At 42.9% G+C, this 22,703-nt stretch overlaps 1 protein-coding gene across 1 annotated transcript in view; it reads left to right on the forward strand.

Annotated features, from left to right (window-relative positions):
- Positions 1 to 22,703, forward strand: part of KIF6 (kinesin family member 6) — a 738,393-nt gene that overhangs the window by 691,998 nt on the left and 23,692 nt on the right. Inside the window, exon 20 of the mRNA XM_006882159.1 lies at positions 530 to 1,069. Coding sequence (XP_006882221.1) covers positions 530 to 1,069 — 540 coding nt within the window. The remainder of the gene's footprint in view (positions 1 to 529; positions 1,070 to 22,703) is intronic.

Consider the following 22,703-nt stretch of genomic DNA (forward strand, 5'->3'; position numbering starts at 1 on the left):
TATAGTATAGTATATTTATTATATTATAATAGGATCCAAGGAGGAAAGTGGGGAGCAAAGGGGTAAGGATAGGCAGGGAGGAGAAACACAATTTAATGGGTGGAAGGAGGGGTGAATAAAGAAAATAGAAAATACCTTATGTGAAAAACAATGTATACAAACTTTTTAAGTAAACCAGTATAAAATATTTTCTTTTTAAAAAACTGTAAATACTTGGACAAGTGACAGCTGAGTCACCAGGTCTAGCTGTCCATATGGGCAGGGCTATCCAGGAACTACTGGACAAGCACCTGGAGCACCTCCAGGCAGGTACTACCTTACACTCACCCATGGTGCACAGCATGGAAGTGGGGTACCCCCGGTGGTGGTTTTGGGGGTCCTAATCCTGGAGACCTTTATGGACCACCAGCTGGTAGAGGACCTTATGGACACCCTGAAGGACTCCCCTCTGGAGTTCTAGCAGAACTCTATGGTGGGAGCCCCAGAGAACCCCTAAGATCAGCCACTTCAAAATTCCTATGGTGCCTAGGATCCTGGGCCTTATGGGCAGGGACCTCCTCCAGCTGTTACCCTTCCCAGTGTGGATCCTGAGGCTGACTCTTGGTTCCAGTCGGTGCACTCCAACTACAGTGGCTACATCTCCATTCAAGGAGCTGAAGCAGGGTCTGGTTACCTCTAACTGGTCCTCATTCAATGATGAGACATGCCTCATGATGATAAATACGTATGACAAGACCAAGTCAAGCCGTGTTGATGTCTATGGTTTCTTGGCCCTGTGGAAATTCATCCAGCAGTGGTTGTATCTCTTCCAGCAGTATGACCAGGACTACTCAGGCGCCGTTATCTACACAGAGCTGCTTAAGCTCTGTTCCAAACGGGTTACAACACAAGCCCCCATTCACCCAGCTCCTGGTCTCCCATCATTGTCCATGCTCCACCAGACCCTACATGCAGTTGGACCATTTCAGCTGCTGACTGAGGCCTTCAGGGGAAGTACACAGCTGTGTTGTTGGCTGAGGATAAGAATAAAGAGATGGGACACCAAGAATGGAGGAGAAAACAGCATAAAGTTGGGGGCAAACAGCTGGAAGAACTGAAGCCCTCAAGCCACACCTTTCTGTGGCTTTGTTGAAAATCACCAGGAAGTAAATCACAAAGAGAAATCTTTTTTTTAAAAAAGAGAAATCTTTTGCAAATGAAGCTGAGTTTTTCTCTATTGTCAACATTAAGCTTATCACAGGAGGGAGGGGTTAGAAAATGCAATCCAAGAATTGTGAAAAACCCTGAAGGTCTGCCTTGGTGGTTAACCTCTGTGACCTGTGGGGAATTCCAGCTTGTGTATCTGAACCTCCCTCATATCCTGATAAAGCATTAAGTTTACCATTAATATTTAGTTTGAAATTTGGCTTCCCACACAGCTGCGCAGGACAATATCTGGCTCATCTTTGAGGACTTTGTCACCATGACAGCTTCTTGGATGCTCTGACTCCACCATCTGTAGAGTGGAGTGCCCTGGGGACCATTTCTGGTTCCTTAGAGGTGGAGGAACATGTAGGCCTTTTTCTTAAACACTTTCCCATTTCTGATGTTGCCCTTTTCCCAGAGAGAGCTAAGAGTTCTGTGTCATAGCCACCAAATAGTGTGGCCTAGGCTGATGCCATACAAGTGGGGCCAGACGTGAGGAAAAGACTAGATATTGAATATCCCTACATCCCTGAGCAACTGAACAGCGCAGCTTTCATCAGCAATGGTAGATACCAGTCATTGTGATGGATTTAAGTCCTGACAGCTGGGCCTGACCCTCTAGCTTTCTCTTCTCTGCCCTGACACCAGTGGGAAGTGCTCAGCACACTCTTAGCACCTGTGTTCTCTCACCTTTGCTGTTCTGTCAGATGAGTTCAGTTTCTCGAAGTTTGAATCTGACCAAGCATGAGAGGGATTTTTCCACAAGACCAGGCTGCTTGATCTAACTACCACCCAGCCCACTGGTCCTGTGTGTTCATGAGAGGTGCCTGGAGGCTGTTTCACCTTGAATGACTTGGACAGTCTTCCCCCTGGTACCTTTAGCCAGGCTACTACTCTCCCTGTTTGCGTTCTAACTTGCCTGCCATGCTCTGCTTGGCAGAGGGACAATTGCTACTTTCCACAGCCAGTGCTTTTGCTTTTGTGTTAGGTTAGTGGACTTAAGAAAGAAATCAGAGAGAACAAAGGAGAAAGCTTAAAGCTTTATTAGGGGGCTTCCAGGCAAGATTCCTCATTCTGAAGATGCAGACTGAGAAAGTCGCACCTTGGACATATTGGGGAGGGTTTTTATAACAGAGTCTTTAGGGAGGAAAGGAAGGGACATTCCATTGTGATTTATGGTTGATCTATTAGTTCGGCCAGGTAGGCAGGGCCATTCACTCTTCTTGTGGACATGTGTATTTTTTGACTTCTTTGTTCTCTCCTTTGGCTCCTTGTCAGGATCTATCATCCCAGCCTCTTTAGTGATAAAACAGGGCACAATATTTTTATTCTAGCTACTTCCTGCTGAACAAGGGCAAAGATCTGGGGGCTCAGAGGCCAGAGTGAGTTGGTCCAGGATCAGTGGCCAGGGGAGAATTAAGTTGGTCATCTCCTTGATCCTGTGAAATAAAAATTTAAAGGACATGGAGCGATTAATAACAATATTCTTATGATTACTATTGGTCCTAGGAAAGGAAGAATTTAGGCTAGAAATGGGTTTTCAAGCCAATTTGGGAGAAGGCTTGTGGTTTTACTAGGCCTGATTAACTTATATAGTAACAACACTCCTCTTTTAGGAATAGGCAGGTATCCCCTGTCTTGGCAGTTAGGAGATCTAGAGTGTTTAACTTTGGAGAGCAACTTGCGATAGCAGTTAGCTGACATTGGAGGGAGGCTAGACTGAGTCCAACCATGATTGAGAGAAATTCCACTTCTTTAATTCAAAGAGTAGGGAGAAGCCAAGTTAATTCAGATTCACTATACAAGGTGAGCTGGGGTACGACTGCTACAGAGAAACAGGGCCGCTTTGTGGTGGAATTCTGTATAGAGTCTCATTATACTGAAAGTGTTGTTTTGGTTCAGCTACAGTGTGCTTGTTCATTTTAATATTGTGAATACATTTTCCATGTTCCATTGCAGAGGGTGTAAACAAGGCAGTTATGTAGCAGATGCTTAGAGGGATAGTCTGTTTATCAGGCTCTGGTTCTCAGAGGGAAATGTGTCTTGAAATGGTGGAGCACTTAGTTTGGGCTTTTGGAATGGGTTAAGTTATTTTGGTAAAGTGTGGTTTAGAGAAATTGATTGGTTCACTAGAGAAGTTGGTTGTAAAGAGGCACACAGGAAACAATGGCAAAGGTTGGTCACCATCTAACTTTGGTTAAGGAATAGTAAGGTGCTCTGGATAATTTGGACTTAGGCCAGGGCCTGCATAGTTTGTGGCCCTTTAGAGGCTTGTTTTATCATTGTCTGTTTTGCTTGGAGAATTTTGTTGGAGACCTGTACTTGCATGTTGGCATCTAGAATGTATTCTCTGCTTATGTGTATTGTGCTAGAGGGCAAGGAACTATATCCAGTAGGGGTATAGTTTTCTTTTAACTCCACCTAGAATTCCAGGGGTCTGAGATGTGAAGGTAGAAGTTTCTCTGTTCAATATAAAAAACTTTGGCATTATAAACGTCATGTATCTTGCATAACCAATATGGACAACTTCCATATGTCTCTGGCCACTGCTGACAGCATGACTGGACTTGGTCATATAGGAAGCAAGCAAAGGGTTGTCTGTAGGATGAAACCTTTAGGTGATATTGAAATGGTGATTGCTGCTTGGCATCCCTCTTGAGAGCAATCTGCTGAACCAATGAACCAATGAGATGTGTGATTGGAGTAGACTGCTGCATGGAAGTTTCTCTAGTGTTTGGGTGCTGAGTGAAGCAAAGAGTAATGGGACCTACCATCTGAGAGGCATAGGAAACTTGATCAGTGAGAGAAGCATGTTTGACCTGAGAAAGGTGGTGCCAATGGGGGTTAACCTATGACGTTGACCACAGTTGGGGAAGTTAAGTTAAGGTCCATCCTAGCATGGTTGGAGAGGCTTGGGCATACCCTGCTTGATGAGGATGGCATCTTCTGGAGTGATTTCAGTGATTTGGTCTAGATTTTCAAACGAGGCTTTGGCTATGCAGTGGTATGCATGTTCCTGGAGTATTTGTCTAAGGAGGGAGAGATAAGGTATGAAGCTAAAAGAGGGGGTTCAGTGGGTAAATTATGGTTCAGCAGAAATGGTCAGCTGTACGTTAGTTCAAAGGGGCTCAGGAAGGATGATGAACAAGTTGTTGCTCAGATACAGGCTAAGGTAATAGGAAGTAAGTCAACTCAAGGCCTGAGTAACTTAACAGTCAGTTTAGTTAGAGGGGACTTAATGAGTTCATTCATGCTCTTGACTTTGCCTGAAGACTGGGGGTTTTATGGTATGTGCACCTTCCAGCAGATAACTAAATGAGAAGTTACTTGCTAAGTGACTCTGGAGACAAAGCTAGGACGGCTGTCTGATTGTATAGAAGTAGGTAGGCCAAACCTGGAGATGATATGCTGGAGTAGGGCCTCAGCAACTTCATCTACTGTTTCTCACTAGGTAGGAAAGTGTTCAACCCATCTGGAGAAGGTATCTACTATAGTTAGGAGATGCCTATATTTATTGTGAGTCAGCATGTGCGTGAAATCAACCTGTCAATCCTGTCCAGATATGTGGCCTCGGAGTTGATATTTTGGGGGTATCAGGATGGATGGCGAAGAGATTGAGATTGTTCACAGCTTCAGGTTGCTCGGCTCCACAGTCAACACTCTTGGCACCAGTAGCCAGGAAATAAAAAAACGTATTGCGATGGGAAAGTCTGCGGTTAGGGACCTCTCTAAAGTACTCAAGAGCAACGGTGTCTCTCTGGAGACTAAGGTGCGCCTGATACAGGCCATAGTTTTTGCAATCCCTTGTTATGCATCAGAGAGTTGGACAATGACTAGGGAGGATAGAAGGAGAATTGACGCCTTTGAGCTGTGGTGCTGGAGAAGAGTATTGAATGTACCATGGACTGCCAAGAAAACAAAGATTCATCATAGAGAGGATTAAACCAGGCTGCTCCTTGGAGGCAAGGATTCTGGGGCTTCGTCTGACATACTTTGGACATGTTGTAAGGAGAGACAGGTCTTTAGAGAGGGACATCATGCTGGGTAGAGTGGAGGGACAGCACAGGAGGGGAAGACCCTCTATGAGGTGGATTGATTCAGTGACTGCGGTAATCGGGATGGGTGTGTCAGAGGCAATGAGATTGGCACAGGATAGAGCACGGTTTAGGGCTGTTGTATATAGGGTTGCTATGAGTCGCAAAGGACTCAACGGCACATAACAACAACAACATGGTCTGGATGTTCCCCTGAGTATTTACTAGTTTACAAATAAGGCATCTATCTATCTTGCACTGATTCAACAGTCTGGGTCAAGTAAGGGGAATGAAACAAAGGTTGGAGGAACTTTAAAAGAGCTTTGGCTCCAATATGTAGGGATTGATGCCACCTGCATTACAATATATGCTTCTTGTCCTTGAGGCAAAGCTACTTTGCCATTTACCATGATCCATCCATTGGGAGTTAGGCAGCCTCCATTCTGGAGAAGAGACTGCTTTCCTTCCATAGTGTATTTTGAATGGAAATCTGAAATGGTGAAAAATAGGATGGGGGGTGTCCTATTGTTGTGGTTGCAAGGCTAAAGTTTTTGCTATATGGTCTGCTTTGTTGTTTCCCTTGGTGATAAGGGAAGAATTTGACAAATGTCCTTTGCAGTGAATTATAGCAACCTGCTTAGGCAGTTGAAGGCTTTTAACAAAAGAATAATCAGCTTACTATTAAGTACAGGCGAACCTTTTGTTGTTATAAAGCCTAGCTTGCACCAGATAGCAATGTGGCAATAAGCAGTTAAAAAGACATACTTAGAATCTGTGTAAATGTTGACAGTCAGGCCTTTAGCTAGATGTAGGGCTCTCGTTAGGGTAATAAGCTCGGCATTTTGTGAGGTTGTGTCCTCAGGAAGTTTTGCTCCTTCCCACATGTTGCTTATGGAGACTACACCATAACAGAGTATGGTCTGGATTTCGAATGGGTTGGTCAGATAGAGAGGGAAGTAAAGAGTCCATATCTTCAAGGACTTCAGGGCAGATGTGGGCAAAAAGGTCAAGGCATTTACTTGGAGTAGAGTGGCTGGATTAAGGGTTGGAGATTGAGAGAGGCAAATATCAGAGGTTTTGTGGAAAAGTAGATGGAGTTCCTGTATCTATCCAGGAAGAAGTAAGGATAGAAAACGATGTGCAAGTAGATCTCAAAGTCTATGAGAAGGCTTGCAGAGGGATTCTCAACACAAGTTTAAGCACTTCTTTAGTGAGAAGAGCTGCAGCTACTAGAGCTAGTAAGCAAGGTTACCACCCCTGGGTAGTGATATCAAGCTGCTTCAATAGGTATGCAATGAGGGTAAAGGTGGGTCCAAGGGGGTTGAGTCTAAAAACTGACGGCAATACCTTGTTTTTCATCAGCATGTAGGTGGAAGGGTTTAGAGGAATTCAATAAAGTAAGGGTTGGGGACTGTTAAAGGAGGTATTGGAGCTTGAGAAAGTCCCCTCTATGTGGAGTGAGTCTAGAGGTTCTTGTGGAGTGGCTTTCATGGCATCATAAAGGGACTTTGCTGGTAAGGAAAAGTTGGGAATCCAGTGTCCAAGGAAACTGATAAAGCTGAGAAAAAAAAGGATTTCATCAGTGGTTTGAGGTGACCTAAGGCTTTCAATGGTTCTGCTCCCATTGACTGTCAGACTTTTAGTGGTCGGTTTAACTGGAAACCAAGATATGTGACTGTGGGGAGAGATAGTTGGGCCTTGGAAGGGAATACCCTGTGTCCCTTGGAGGCCAAGAAGTTAAGAGGTCGAGCAGTGTGAGTTTGTTAAAGTTGATATGAGAGACTACACAATAAGAGATCATCAACATATTACAGGAGAACACTAGGTGATAAAAAGCTTACTGGAAAGTTGGTGAGTAATAATGGGTTTTAAACTTTTGTGGTGTTGTGTAGAGACAGGGAATTGGAGTCTAACAGAAAGAGAGGAGGGGTCTTTCAGAGTAATGATAACAGGTTGGTAGTGAGATGCTACAGATGGAGTAGAAAGATCCCATACAATGAGGTTGACAATGTCTGGTGATAGAAGTAGTGTAGAAAGGGGCTTGGAAGAAAAGAGTGACAAGAGAGGTAGAAATAAAGGCTAGTTAGGTGAACTAGGTTCACTCAACTCCCAGTGGAAAACAGCTCCAAGTTTAGACAGGAGGTTCCTGCCTAACAGCCAATTTGGGCATGTAAGGATAATTAGAAAAGAATGGGTGAGTATTCATTTGTTGAGGGTAATGAAGAGAGGTTGAATGGTAAGAGGCTTGGAGGGGAGGCTATCAATACCCATTACTGAGACCTGGGAAGGGAAAACAGGACCCAAGAAGGAAGGGAGTACCAAAAAGGTAGCCCCCATGTCAACCAGAAAAGAAACTGACTTACCCACTACTGGAAGGGTCACCTTGGGCACAGCAACAGTGATGGGGGTCATCGAGCTTGGGCATCAATCTTTGCTAGGAAGTTGGCCAGATAGGAGCTGAAGGGCAGTCAGCCATCCAATGGCCCAGTGTCCCACAGATAGGACAAGGTCATGTTGGAGGGTGAGGGTTAGGGTAGCAGTTAGCCCAATGGCCCTCTTTGCCACACTTAAAGCATGCACTATGAGGTAACTGACTCTTTGAACAAGGAGGTGTTTCTGACCTTTCACCACTGCCAGCCACAAGGCTAGGGCTTGCAGATTCACTTTCTGTTGGGCACGAGTTTTTGTATTGGTTACTCTTGGGCATTGGAAACTTTAAAGGCCATGTTTACCAGGTCTTGAATGGGTGTTTAGGGGGCATACTCAGCCTTTTTTAGTCTCTTTTTTATGTCAGGGGCTGATTGGGTGATAAAATTAGTAGTCAGGACAGTGGCCCCTGCTGGGGAGGTAGGGTATAAGCAAGTATACTGAGTCAGGGCTTCAGTGAGATGGTTAAAGAAAGTTTTGAGGTTCTCCTCTCTAGCTAGGGTAATTTCCCTGAGTTTGTCAAAATTGATTGCCTTATGGGAGATGGCACGTAGGCCAGCCAATAGGCACTGAATCATACAGTCACATCTGGCTCAACCATCTCTTCCTGATGCTGTGTTAATTTGGTATGTCCAGTTTGGCTCTTGCCTTGAGACAGCGTGGGGGCCAACTGGAATGTGCTATCTATTAAATGCACTTGGTCTGCATGCTTCCAGGTGGCAGTGAGAACACACTCTTTTTCATCTGGTGTCAGAGTAGAGGATTGTACAACAAAGAGGTCATGCCAGGTGAGATCGTGGTCTGAGTCAGGTACCTAAACTCTTTGATACAGGTTGTGGGGTCTTTTGAAAATGAGCCTAAATGTTTTTCAATTTGGGAAAGTTTGGCTAGAGAAAAGGGCATGTGGATGAGAATTGGGCCCTCAACACCTGCCACTTCCCAAAGAGGACAGAGGAGAAACTCGGTCCAATGGGGCTGGGAGTAGGTAAGGATTGGAGGAAGAGTAGCTGAGTCAAGATTGGTCAGAGTTAAAGGAGGCCGAGTAATTAGAGGGCAAATGGATTCAGCTTGGTGCGATCATGTATGCCTGGCAACAGGTGATATAAGACTTGGGATAAGAATGTCTGAGTCTAGATTGGTCAGAGTAGAATGAGGCAGAGAAATTGGAAGGACAAAGGTATTCAGCTTGGCAGGAATTCACAGCAGGTTCCTGTGGGGACACTGAGTGAGGGAGAGGGTAGGCCTGAGACAGAAATTCCTCAGGATCTGTAAAGGCAGAATCTCCCAGAGAGGAGGGAAATGAATCTTGTGAATTAGCAATGGAAGGAGATGATTTAGTATTAAAAGCTTAACTGGTGAGAGGGTTTGTGCTAAAAGGACCTGCACAGGTTGGCAGGTTTTGCAGAGGGAGGGATGGGAGTGCAAGCAGAAGAAAGTTTGGATATATGGGATCTCTGACCATCACTGAAATTGCTTGCAGAAATTGTCAAGGTCTTGAAATGTGTTGAAATTAAAAGTCCCATTCTAGGCCATCAAGAGTCACTATCTAGCTGATATTTCGGCCATGCACAATTATAGAAAAAAAGATCAGTCTCTTGGGGTGGAGATCTTCAGCCAGACCCAAGTTTGAAAGATGCAAGAGAAGGCAGCCCAAGAGACTGTCCCTTTGGGGCCTAGACATTTGGCTACCCATGGTGTTCAGATCCATGTGGGTGAGGCAACCAAGATTTCAGGGAGCATCCTGGACACCCAGGGTCTCAGATGCAGAGAGAGGCTATAGATATAGCACGGGCATCCCCAAACACAATTGATAGCCTGAAAAGAAACACCTGGCATTTCTTGGATAAACTCCTGATGCAGATCTGTGATTTTGGGGTCTGTGCAGACAGGACTTCAGTGAGGATAGATCTGAATTCCCATTGGATTTCAAAATGTCTGGACTGGAAGGCTGAGACACCTGGAATGGAGACTAGAACATCTGGAAGTTTTTACAAACAACTGTGTCTGGCTTTAGGAGCCTCTGGGGACAAAGGAGAGAGGGAGGGAGAATACAGAAATCAGAATAACAAAAGGGGCAGAGACTATCAAGTCAGCAGCAGTGACACACAGAACAGGACAGGAGGAGAGAAGGGGGACTTTACATTACCATTCGAGCTGTCTTGACAGTACACCAGCTGGTTCAAGAGAGAGTAAGAGAATGAGCGCCTACACTCACCCTGAATCAGGGGTGTGGCACCTTAACTCCTCTCTGGGTTTTATGCACCAGATGTTAGGTTAGCAGACTTAAGAAAGAAATCAGAAAGAATAACAGAGAAAGCTTAAAGCAGCTTTATTAGGGGGCTCCCAGGCATGGTTCCTCATTCTAAAGATGCAGACTGAAAAAGTTTTAACAGGGTCTTTGGGGAGGGACATTCCATTGTGATTTATGGTTCATCAATTAGTTTTGCCAGGTAGGCAGGATGATTCACTTTTCTTGTCAATGTGTGTATTCTTTGAATTCTTCATTCTCCCTCTTGGCCCCCCTATTCGGACCTACCAATTTCTATTTGCCGTTTTGTTATTGTTGTTGTTGTTGTTTTCATTTAGGGCCAAAAGTCCAGTGAAACTGTTAAGTATCAATATAAGAATGATACTCTGGAGGGAGGAGAGGAGAAGGTAAATACTTTATTGAAAAAGTGAAAACGCAACCTAGAGTATTTTGAGGATTCATATCTGATAAAGTTTAATATTAAAAATATAATTTTGAATACTCCTATGACTTAACAAAAAGACAAACAACCCAAGAAAAACAAATGGGCCAAGAACCTGGACATTTCACCTAAGAAGACATTCAAATGACCAGCAAGCTAACTAAATTAGTTCATTGCCATCAAATAATTCAGACTCAAACTCCAGCAGGTTTTTAGAGATTGTCAATAATATCACAGGAAGAGACTGTTCCTCTTTCTCCAGAGGAGCAGGTAGTAGATTCGAATCACCTGCCTTTGAGTTATCAGTCAGTTCCTTTCTCTCTGGGCCACCAGAGCTTCCCTAGATGACTAACAAGTTCATGAAAAGATGCTAAATAATAACAGTATAATTCAGAAAAGTTTAGTATTAACAGTGACATAACATGAAGAATGTCATCCACATGACAAGTAATACATGTAAATACTGTTGAACTGGCAAAAGTTTCGTTATGTTTCTTTTTTTTATCACAAAAAAAAAATTACAATGATGAGGAGAGAACTCTAACAGTCAGTGTTGGCATGCCAAGTAAAGACTCCTTCCTTCTCTTCCCAGCTTACTTTTGCTGCTCTACATATCTTCTACAGGTTGCATGATCAGAAAGGACAAATCACTTTTACTATTTACTCAGTGGTAGTGGCTCAGGCCAGTGACTCCAGCACATGTGTCTGAGCGCACCCTGCTGCAACACTTCCCCCTGTTCTGACAGCCAGTGGATCTACTGCCATGGTAACGAGGAATTTGATGGCAGGAGTGCAGTCCCTACAAGCCATACGTTTGTGTAAGGAAGCCAGGAGTGGAGATGGTTGAAAGACTGGTACAAGAGAGCAAAGAGACTGAGGACGAAGAGGGATGTTGATGGTAAAATAGGAAAGAGTTTGTCAACATGCCAGATCCTGAGTGTCTGCATGATACAAAAGAGATGTGAACAACTTCTCATAACTCCATCAAAAGATGGGCCAAGGCCAGTTCCCCCTCAGAGACTCACCTTCCTCATATAGTCCCTTTCTGCAAGCAGTTCCCCCACACCATCTTCATTGTCTCTGTCCAACCATACAAACCCAGATGGCTGAGCCATTGACACTTTTCTCCATCACTGGAATGTTGTACTTTCACACCTAAGGCCAGGACAGTCCAAGTGAGCCCCAACCTCCTTTAACTGGCTTGGAAGGGAGCTGAGCTTTCACACTGGGAATGAGAAATGGAGCTGTATTTAAAAAAAAAAAACAAACAAACAAACAAAAAACACCAAAAAGGCCAGACAATAGGTAACCTTGATATGGTATGATGAAAACAGGACTTATGTGGTCTCTTCCAAAACCTCTAACCTTGCCAGATCTTCCCCATTTCCTTTACCCCCTCTCTTCACCCACCAAATTGTACAACTCTGTGGTTTCATCCCTACCTGTCCTCACCCCTCTCTTCCCACCCCTTCTCCCCTTGGATCCCCATACATGTTTTACTGGTTATTCTTCTATTTCTACAATAATGGTCTTATGCAGTATTTGTCCTTATGAGACTGAGTTTGTTCACTCAGCATAATGCTCTCCAGTCTCTTCCAAGTTATATAGTAATTTTTAAATCATTGCTCTTGAGTGTAATGGTGGGCATAGTCTGATGGTGATTAATTATATAAAACTTCAAGAATGGGAATGATGGTATAAAATACAATGTGAATGAAGAATAGTGTGAAACACAATGTATACAAACTTTGTAAGCAAACCAATATAAAATAAAAATTTTAAAAAAAGGAACCCAACCTCTAACTCAAATCTAATCATGGGGAAAACACCAGGGAAATCCTAGTAGAGGCGCACTCTACAAAATTTCTGGCCAGCACTGCCAGGGTCTCCAAAACAAAGGAGAACTGGGAAACTGTCACAACCCAGGAGCTTAAGGAGACATGGTGACTAAATGCAGTGTGGGTCCTGGCTAGGATCCTGGTACAGAAAAAGACAGTAGGGTAAACAAAGGCAGTGAATGAAATAAGAGTGTTCGTTACTAATAATTTGTAGTTCATTGTTATAATATTTTGTCACACTGGTATAAGAATGGGAACTGGTTGTGAGGTATATGACATATTCTGTGCTCTCTTTGCCACTTTTCTATAAATCTAAATGTGTTCTGAAACTTTTAAATCCTATTTTAAAACAAAACAAAAACAAGGCCATTAAGTCCTCCACTACTTGGCTTGTCACTTTACTGAATTTATTCGCATCACCCAGACCTGCCCTCACTATCAGCACCCAGCTCATATTCTGGTTTTAGGAAACACTTCATATGTGAACTCCTAAGCTTTGGTGGCCTAGTGGTAAGAAACTGTGCTGTTATCCCAAAAGTACATAGTTTAATTCCACCAGGTGCTCTAAGAGAGAAAGATGGGTAATCTCCCCCTGCAATTTACTGACTCTGTAAACCCACTGGAGGGTCAGCTATGAATCAGTTCTAATGATATATAACAAAGCTGAATAAGTGTATTTTGTTTGGCTAACCTGCTCTTTTAAAACACAGTGTTACTAGAGAGCTATGCCGTTCTATGAAAATACAGGCAGCTTAGCATCAGTACCTTCTTCTTGACCTTCTCTGTGCACTCTCTTGGTGTCACACATTGAATTGAGTTCCCCCTAAAAGATAAGTCCAGTTCTAACCCCTAGTACCTGTGAGGGAAACCTTATTTGATAGCAGACATCATTGAGGAAGTAATTAAGGCACAGTTTTCCTGGATTTAGGGTAGACTTAAATATGAGAGGGAAAAGAGCCCTGGTGGTATAATGCTTAATATATCATGCTGATAACCCAAGGTCAGCAGTTCAAAACTACCAACAGCATTGTGGGAGAAAGAAGGAACATCTCCTTTTACAAAGATGTATAGCCTCAGAAATCTGAAGGAGTGTCATTAGGAACTGGAACTGACCTGATGGTAGCAGGTGAATATAAGAGAAAGGAGACAAAGACAGGACACACAGAGATTCAGGGGAGAGAGTGTGAAGACAGAGACTGGGTAATGTGTTCACAAGTCAGGGAACACCCGTGTAGAAAGGCGTGCAGAGTTCACTCACCCTCAGCACCTCCAGAAGGCACCAATGCCTCCAATCCTTCGATTTCAGGCTACTCACTCACCTTCAGAACAATGACAGAAAGAAATTTCTGTTGCTTTAAGCCATCACTTTAGGGTACTGTGTTACCACTGTCCTAGGAAATGAATGTACTTGAGTTCCTAGCAAATCTCAATGAGCACTTGAGTTTGCAATCCCAATTCACTCACCTCCTTCCCCTTACAGGATCCCCTCCCAGAAATGCCAGGATTCCACAGACCTCATATCTTGCTTACCTAGCACTGCTGCAACTGAAATATCACAAGTGGGGAGCATCCAAGAACAGTGTTCTCTTGATCCAGGAGTCTAGAAGTCCAAATTCATGGTGCTGGTTCTGGGTGAAGGCTTTCCATCAGCTCTGGAGGGAGACCCTTGTGTCTTAGCTGCTGTGGCTCCTTTGTTCCTAGGTTTCTAGGATATCTTTGCATGGCATCTCTTTTCTCCTTCTCCTGTCCTACATAAATTATGGCTGCATTAACATAACAAAGGAAATCCTGTTTGTAAACAGTATTACATTCATAGGTTTAGCAGTTAGGATTCCAACACATATTTGGCAGTGAGAAGGTCAACAGGAGGTGTAAAAAAGTCTGGAGATTGGCCATATCTAAACCCTACTAATTCCACAAGGGCAAACAGCCCCCTTCACCAGCATCCATGGTATAAAACGAATTCCCATGAAGTCAGACACGTCCCCAATGCTCTGGCACCTCTTTATACTGATTTCTGATACAAATTCTACTGCCTTACTGGGTCCAAAATTCACTGCAATAGCTACATAGATGATGGAAGAAGAATTGATGCCTTTGAGCTGTGGTACTGGAGAAGAGTATTGACTACTAGGACCATGGACTGCTAGGAGAACAAACAGGTTCATCCTGGAGAGGGTGAAATCAGGCTGCTCCTTGGAGGCAAGGATTCTGAAGCTCCATCTGACATCCTTTGCACATGTTGCAAGGAGGGACCCATTCTTGAAGAAAGACATCATGCTTGGGAGGGTTTAGGGACAGTGCAAGAGAGGAAGACCCTTGATGAGATGGATTAATTCAGTGAGTGGGGTAATAAGGGTAGATGTGTCAGAGACAATAAGGTTGGGTTGTACACAGGGTTGCTATGAGTCACAAGTACCTTAACAACACATAACAAACAACAACATAGATTTCACAGAAGCATATTCATAACTATGAGGTTTATTAGGGAAGTTGACAGGTTACAACTCAAGTTATAACAGGATACAATTTCTTAGTCAGGACATCTTCTACAGTGTCTTAACTTCAACCGTCAACCTTGTAGCCAGTGTTACAGAGCTCTCAGGCCTGCCAATTGTGGTGTCCCCATCCCACTCCTGGTCCTGCACCTAGCTTGGACACAGACCTTTGGCTCTAGCTCTGTGTGACAGCAGTCAAAGGCAGCTCTGTCTCATGTGGGGACTCTGCTGTGGCCACTGGTACTGAGCTGTAGGCCCTAATCCAACTGCTACAGCAATCTCAGGACCTGAAAGACATGCACTGCTTTCTGTTTCCTCTTCTTTGCCAGAAGTGAGATGCCCAAGTTTCTGCCACTGACCCTGCACAATCTAAATCTAGTGGAATGGTGATACTAGCCAATCCCCAGCTGGATAGACTAACACATTCTATTTGCATGTTCCCACCAAACCATGTGACAAAGTCAAGGGCAATGGCCTAGGAAAGCCATAGACCTGTTACTTCACAGAGGGAGATGACACAGTTCAGTCCATAATAGCATGTTTGCAAAACACTTATCCAGGTGAGAAGAAAAGACAGAGCTCCCCCGGGCATCACTCTGGCTGTGTTCTGAACCTCCTTGTGTCTTCCACACGCATCAGATTTCTTCCCAACTACAAGGCTCAGAATCCTGTTCCTTCCCCAGCCTCTTTTTGATCTTTTACACAGCCCTAGGTGGTAAGACCATCCTTCCCCATCTCTTACTTTTTTTTTCTTTTGCTGCAGAGATAATTGAAACATGTATAGAATGTATATGTGTGTATGTGTGTGTTGGCTCAGAGCATTGGGAAAAGGTCCAGTAGACACAGTGACCAGATACAGATACTCTGTGCTTGCCAGAGTTTTCCTAGTCTTAAAGTTCAGGATTTGGGCTTTCAGAGACCTCCACTCCAAGCACCTCCAGTGACTGTTGGAGGGAGGATTTGGGGGGATGGCTTTCAGAATACCCTGAAGGACACTGTTCAGCTCTCATGAAGCGGGGTTTGGGGGGGTGTAGTTCTAATCAGATGATGACCCTCATCAGAAAATAAATAGTATTTGCTTAGACATCTCAACTGCAAAGTGTACCCCAAGTTCCTTTGTACATAGCACTTTCAAGACTTGGAGATGAGAAGGTTATAATAGATGGGTAAGAGGAGAAAGGTCTGCTAGAGACTGAAAGGTAGAAGTCTAGGGATTCCACCTCTGATAAAGAAGACATCTTGAATTTGCTTTTGAATGCTAGTAGTAAAGAGCTTGCAAAGCTCTACATGGTGTAAAGTAGAAAGGAGACCATGTCCCAGCTCACCATGGTGCCTCCAACACTTCAACAACCAGCAGTGGAGGATTAGCTGTTGGCTTAGTAGTGCTGACTTTCTTATTACAGGAGGACTGTCTCATCATTTATGGAGATCCTTTACAAACAAGGAGCTCAGCGTGTGCTAAATAGGTAAATGTTCTTGTTGGGTGCCATGGAGTCAAGTATGACTCATAGAGACCCTGTGAACAACAGATCTGAACCCTGTACTAGCCTGTAGCATCTTCATCATCTCTGACACACTCAAGGCCATGGCTGCAGTTACTGTGTTACTCCATCTGATTGAGGGTCTTCCTTTCTTTTGTTAACCCTCTGCCTTTCCAAGCATGATGTCCCTCTCCAAGGAAAAGCCTCTCCTAGCAACATGCCCAAGTATGAGACAAAGCTTTATTACCTTTGCCTCTAAGGAGCAGTCTGACTGCACCTTCTCCAAGACAAATCTCTTTGTTCTTTTGGCAGTCCATGAGATACACAGTGTTCTTCGCCAGCAACACAGTTCAAAGACATCAACTCTTCTGTCATCCTTATTCATTGTCCAGCTCTCATATGCATAACAAGTTATTGAAAAGACCATGGCCTGAATGAGGGGCACCTTAGAGTTCAAACTGACATCATTGCTCCTCAATAATTTGGAGAGGTTCCTGACTAAAGACTTTCACAGTGCATTATGTCCCTGATTTCCTGACTGCCGTTACCAAGGGTAATGACTGTGGATCCAAACAAGATAAAGTCATTAAAAGTTTTAATCATTTCTTCATCTGTTGTGGTGTTGCGTGTCCAGTGGTGAGAATTTTTGTTTTGTTGACATTGAGATGCAATCCATATTGCTAACTAAGTTAATAAATGATGTTGTTGTTGTTGTTATTGTGTGCTGTTGAATTGGCTAACTGACCCATAGCTGACCCTACTTCAAATTTTCACACAAGAAGAGATTATCCATCCTTCTCCCACAGAGCTGCTGGTGGATTCGAACTACATGTATTTGGGGTTGTTTTCTTGACATTGAAATGCAATCCATATTGAGTATCAAGTAGGTATTCTTCTTCTCCATTTAAGATGAGAAACTCGGGCTCAGAGAACCTGTTTTCTTGGATCACATGGCTACCAAGGGGTGACAGTAGGATTTGAAAGCAGGTCTGTCAATCTTTTTATCCCACATTCTTAACATCAAACTTTTTTCCAAAACCAACTAATAACTGTTTCCAGATAAATAAAAATGAAGATATTTATAAAAAACCAGACCAACCTTACAAGAAATATTGAAGGGGGTTCTTCAGATGGAGAACCAACAATAGCAGTAAATTGAAATTAACATACATGACGTCATGTAGAAACTTCCCAGACACAGAAATATATTGAGTACAATAATCTTCAAAACCTCAAAATTTAAACTTGCTGCCATAAACTCAGAACTAATTGAATAGCTGACTCTGTATTGGTTTTCCAAAGTTGAAAAGAGCATGGGAGAATTATGGTCAATCTTTCTCCCTCACAGCCATTGGTGGATTCAAACCACAGAGAGGTGTGGCCTTTGGGTTAGCAGTATAACTCCCTAAGGACTGGACTACAAGAGCTCCCTAAACACAATAAACTAAACATAAGAAACTAAAAAATGGGTCTCTCCTTCTCTCTTCAGCCTGGGTCAGAAAACAGCGCCTAAGAGCCTGAGAGCCACACTAAAAGCTTCTTTGCTAAAAACAACAACAACAACAACAACAAAAAAAACTTAAAAATGGGTCTTGGAGAACAAAACTTCCAAATAGAGAGCAAATCCAGATTATTTCAAGATAAAATTAGCCTTTTCAGACCTGGGAACAAAAAAGTAACTCACATGGTACCCTCAAAGAAAATTAATAATCCTTCTCATGAAAATAAAATAGGAGAAAATCATAAAAACTTGGAAACCACTAACATAACAACAATGGGGGGGAGAACTTTTAAAAAAGCTATAAACAAAATAAACTCAGCACAGAAAAAGAAATGAACAAAGAAACCAGTGACACCACACAAAAAAAAGTGCAGCAAAACAACAGCAATAAAACCATATCTGTGCATTTACACTCAACACTAAAGAGCAATAAAGAATGTGAAACACTGGCCAATGTGGATGAGGCTGAGTGAAATAAGTCAGTCACAAAAGGACAAACATTACTTAGGACCACTATTATAAAAAGCTAAATAAAGATTTGCACACAGAAAGAATCGTTCTTGAATGGTTATCAGGAATAGAAAGAGAAAGAGAGGAGAATAAAAGTAGTAAATAGATTGTTCTTGGTGTTGGTGTTATTGTTGTTGTTGTTATAAGCCATTGAGTCACAACTGATCCATAGCTGAGCCTCTAGTGGGTTTTCAGAGGAAGTAAATTGCCCTGGAAGAGATTGCCAATCTTTCTCCCTGGGAGCAGGTGATAAATTCGAACCACATGCTCTTTGGGTTGGCAGTGAAGCTTCTTACTACTAGGCCATCAAAGCTCCCTAGTAAATAGATAATGTTCTTGTTAAGTGTCATCAAGGTGAGTACAACTCATAGTGACCTTAAAAACAAAACAGCAGATCTCTGGAAAAGATATCAAACATAGTTACCTTTTAAAAATAGATAATAATTTTACTTTGGCCTATTAAAATATAAATGAACAGCAAGCATTTGCATTCAGAGGCCAAAACTGGACTAGGTGGTAAATTAATGAACACATGGGCTTATTGAACATCTTATCCTATCTAATATTAAAAATATAAGTTATGCAAATTAAAGGAAGCCTTTCTTGTTAATAAAAACTTGCTATTAAAAAAAAAAAAAAGCAGTCCTGAGCCCTGCCCTATCCTGTGCCATCCTCATCATCTCTGTCACACGTCAACCCATTGCTGCAGTCACTATGTGGGGTGTCTTGTTGGGGGTCTTCTTCTCCTTCTCTGACCCTCCATTTTTCCAAGCATGATGGCTTTCCAAGGAATAGCCTTGCCTACATACACGTCCAAAGTGTAAAAGAAAGCTTCATCATCTTTGCCTCCAAGGAGCATTCTGGCTGCACTTTCCCTAAGACACGCAGACTGTGGGATATTCAGTACTCTTCTCCAGCACCGTAATGCAAAGGCATCAATTCTTATTCATCCATATTCATTGTTCAGCTCACTGATGCATATAAGATAAGTGAGAAGACCATAGCTTGAATTAAGTGCACGTTGGTCTTCAAAATTGCATCCTTTTTATTAAGTATTTTGGAGAGGTCCCTGACAGTGGGCTTGCCTAATGCAATATGTCTCTTGATTTCCTGGCCACTGGTACCAAGAGTGTTGATTGTTATTTGTTGTTGTGTACCATAGAGTCAGAACCTACCCATAGCTGACCCTCTGGTGGGTTTTCAAAGGCAGTTTTTAGAGAATCGCCATCCTTCTCCCACGGAGAAGCTAGTGACCTCAAGAACTGCATGCTTTCAGTGTTGCAGTGCAGCTTCTTGCCACTAGGCCACTGGAGCTCCCTTGATTGTTGATTAGCAAGATTAAATTATTGAGAGCTTCAGTCCTTTCTCCATCTATCATGATGTTGACTGTTGGTCCTGTTGTAAGGACTTTTGTAGTCTCACAGGAATCAGATTGATAATAACTGCAGAAGGAATTGTTAGAAAAGCACATATCAGTTGTCAAAACCAGACCAGATGCCAATTATGGAACAGACCATCAATTACTCATGTGAAAGTTCGAATTAAAGCTAAAGAAAATGGAAACTATTCCACAGGAACCAAAATACAACCTTGAGTCTATCCCAATTGAATTTAAGGATCATCTCAAAAATGGATTTGAGGCATGGAACACCAATCATTAAAGAACAGAGGATCTATGGGAGGACATCAGGGATACCATCCATGAAGAGTGCAAAAGTCCATTACAAAGACAGAGGAGAAAGAAAAAACAAAAATGGATGTCTGGAAATTGCATTAGATCATCAAAAAACCAAAACAAAAGGAAGTGATGTCGAAGTAAAAGAGCTGAACAGAAGATTCAGAGGGCAGCTGAAGAAGACAAAGCAAAATATCATAATGAAATGTGCAAAGAGTCAGAGAATAAAAAGGGAAGAACTCACTGCACATTTATCAAGCTGAAAACTGAAAAACAAATTCAAGCTTTGAGTTGCACCACTAAGAGATGCTATGGGCAAAATCTTGAATGATTCAGGAAGCATCAAAAGAAGATGGAAGGAATACATAGAGTTACTGTGTAAAAGAATTGCTTATCACTAAAATATTTCAGACACTACCAAATGATCAAGATCCAAAGGTAATGAATGAAGAAGTTTAAGCTACAGTGAAGGTTGTTGTGTACCATTGAGTCAGAACCGACCCATAGCCAACCCTCCGGCGGATTTTCAGAAGACAGTTAATCGCACAAAAGGAGACTGCCCGTCGTTCTCCCATGAAACAGCCGGTGGACTCGAACCTTGTGCTTTTGAGATTACAGCACAGCTTCTTGCCACTAAGCAAAGGGCAAATATAAGTCTCCAGGAATCTAGGGGATACAAATTGACATGTTTCAGCTAACAGATACAGCCCTGGATGTCTATGCCAGTCTATGCCGGGAAATTTGGAGGACAGCTACATGGCTGACTGACTGGAAGATGTCCATATTTGTGCCCATTCCTAAGAAAGGTGACCCTACAGAGATAGATAATAGAAATAGATAATAAACACATATTAAGATGGGTTAAAGGAAAAGCAATATCCAATAGGAGAATGATAAGTATAAAACAGCTAAAGAAAGAGAAGACTCAGAAAGATATATAAAAAAACCACTGTCAACAACAGCTACACTGAAAGATGGGGGAAAGGAACAGATACAGATATGTGAGGAGGACTACATCCATGACCATATGTAAGTTTGTGGTTTTGCAGATGATTTTTCTGCATTCATATATGTTGTAAACACATCCATGTTTAGAGCAAAGCCAAGGAGGCAATGCTTTGTGAGGTTCTTAATCATAACAAACACGCTGAAAGAATAAGTTCCAGTTCTAGGGCCTTGAAATAGTAGTCTTCATCATGAAGGTAGATTGGGATAACATGGTCCACAAAGAAAATGGTCTTCCTACTTGGGTGGGTATCAACTGGAGTCTTAACATCTTATAAGCAGCCATGTAAGGGGCAACTAACTACTGATATCTTCCTGTCCAGAATGAAGAAGAGAGAATAAAAGTAAAGACAAACTGAAACAACCAGACAGGCTACCATCACTGACCACTGTAGAAGGGATCACAGTAGAAGATCCTAGATAGAATAGGAGGAAATGTGAACGAGAACTCAGGAACAAAAAAAGGCCAGGCTTACTGTCCGATAGAGACTGGTGGAACCTCCAAGATCAAGGCACCTCTGGAACCTGAGAGAAATCTCACCCTCTTGGCTCAGCTTTCTGCCAAACAATAGTCAGGCCGGTGAGATGGCCTATAACACCAGAGAGACACGTGCTCCTTAGAAAAGCCAATGGAAATGAAAAATAAAGTTCAAGCTGTCCTGCAGGCACTGGCAAAAATAAGGCCCCCAAAATTGGAGGAATACCAGTTGACACATTTCAACTCACAGACGCAGTCCTGGATGTGGTGGCCAGTCTATGCCAGGAAATTTAGACAGGTAGACCAGTTTATACCAACCACGTACAATCTGGAAAGCACCATTTGCTCAGGGGTGAAGCCCTGAAGGTGGGAAGCAGCAGGACAGAGGACTGAAGGGAATCAGAATCACGGAGAAAGTGGGAAGGGTGCAGCTGTGTTGTGGATATTGTAATTAGTGTTTTAAAGCAGAATGTGGAGCTCTGGTGGCCTAGTGGTAAGAAGCTATGCTGCAGTCCTGCAGGCAAGGGGTTCAAATCTACCAGCAGCTTCTCAGGAGAAGGGTGAGCAGTCTCCTTCCACATGATTAACTGCCTCTGAAAACCCAGTGGAGGGTCAACTATGGGTCAGTTTCAACTTGATGGTACACACAACAATTTAATAAAGAATTAATGGCTTCCCTGTAAAAGCACAAAATGTTCAAAAGTGATTGAAATTTTTCAACCCATGTTCTATAATATTCCATACAAAGACACTTCCTTTATATTCTTCCAAACATCACATCCTCCTGCTTGAGACCTCTTTCTTCAACATGCCCTCATTTCTCAAGGGGCATGATTGTCAAAAAGCAAAACTGTTTTGGTAGAAGGCCAGCCTTTGGCTAGAAATCTGAGATTTCCTAGTATTTCACCATTTCAATTTCCCTGGGCTCGAGGGAGAAAATCTGGTGATTAATTTGTTCCCTTCATGGAATGGATGGGGAGTGTTTGCTGCAAGGCTATTTGTGGGAGGCTCTCCTCCACAGCCACAGTGCCTAGGATTTGTTCAAAAGTTGTTAAATACCATCATCCTGCAGTGATACTTGGCTCCATAGAGCCCGAGATCAGTGCAATTGGGCTCAGCAGACTGGAGTCTCTGACACTGGCAATACTCTCTTGCTGTCATTGCTGAAACTTTGCTGCAGTCACCCAAGGACACAAAGTTCTGGGCTGCCAGTGCTCAGATGCCTCCCCAGTTCTGCCTGCCCATGCATGGGAAGGTGGCCTCATGGAAGGAGGTCACATGAGAAGCCTAAAGCAGGTCCGTGAGCCCCAGAGCCTCACTACACAGTTCTGAGTCTGATTTTGGTATCTGGCCCCACTCCATATCCAATTCCCTGTGAGAA

This window comes from Elephantulus edwardii, unplaced genomic scaffold, assembly GCF_000299155.1.
Source record: "Elephantulus edwardii isolate Elephantulus edwardi_28Jun2011 unplaced genomic scaffold, EleEdw1.0 scaffold00017, whole genome shotgun sequence".
Lineage (NCBI taxonomy): Eukaryota > Metazoa > Chordata > Mammalia > Macroscelidea > Macroscelididae > Elephantulus > Elephantulus edwardii.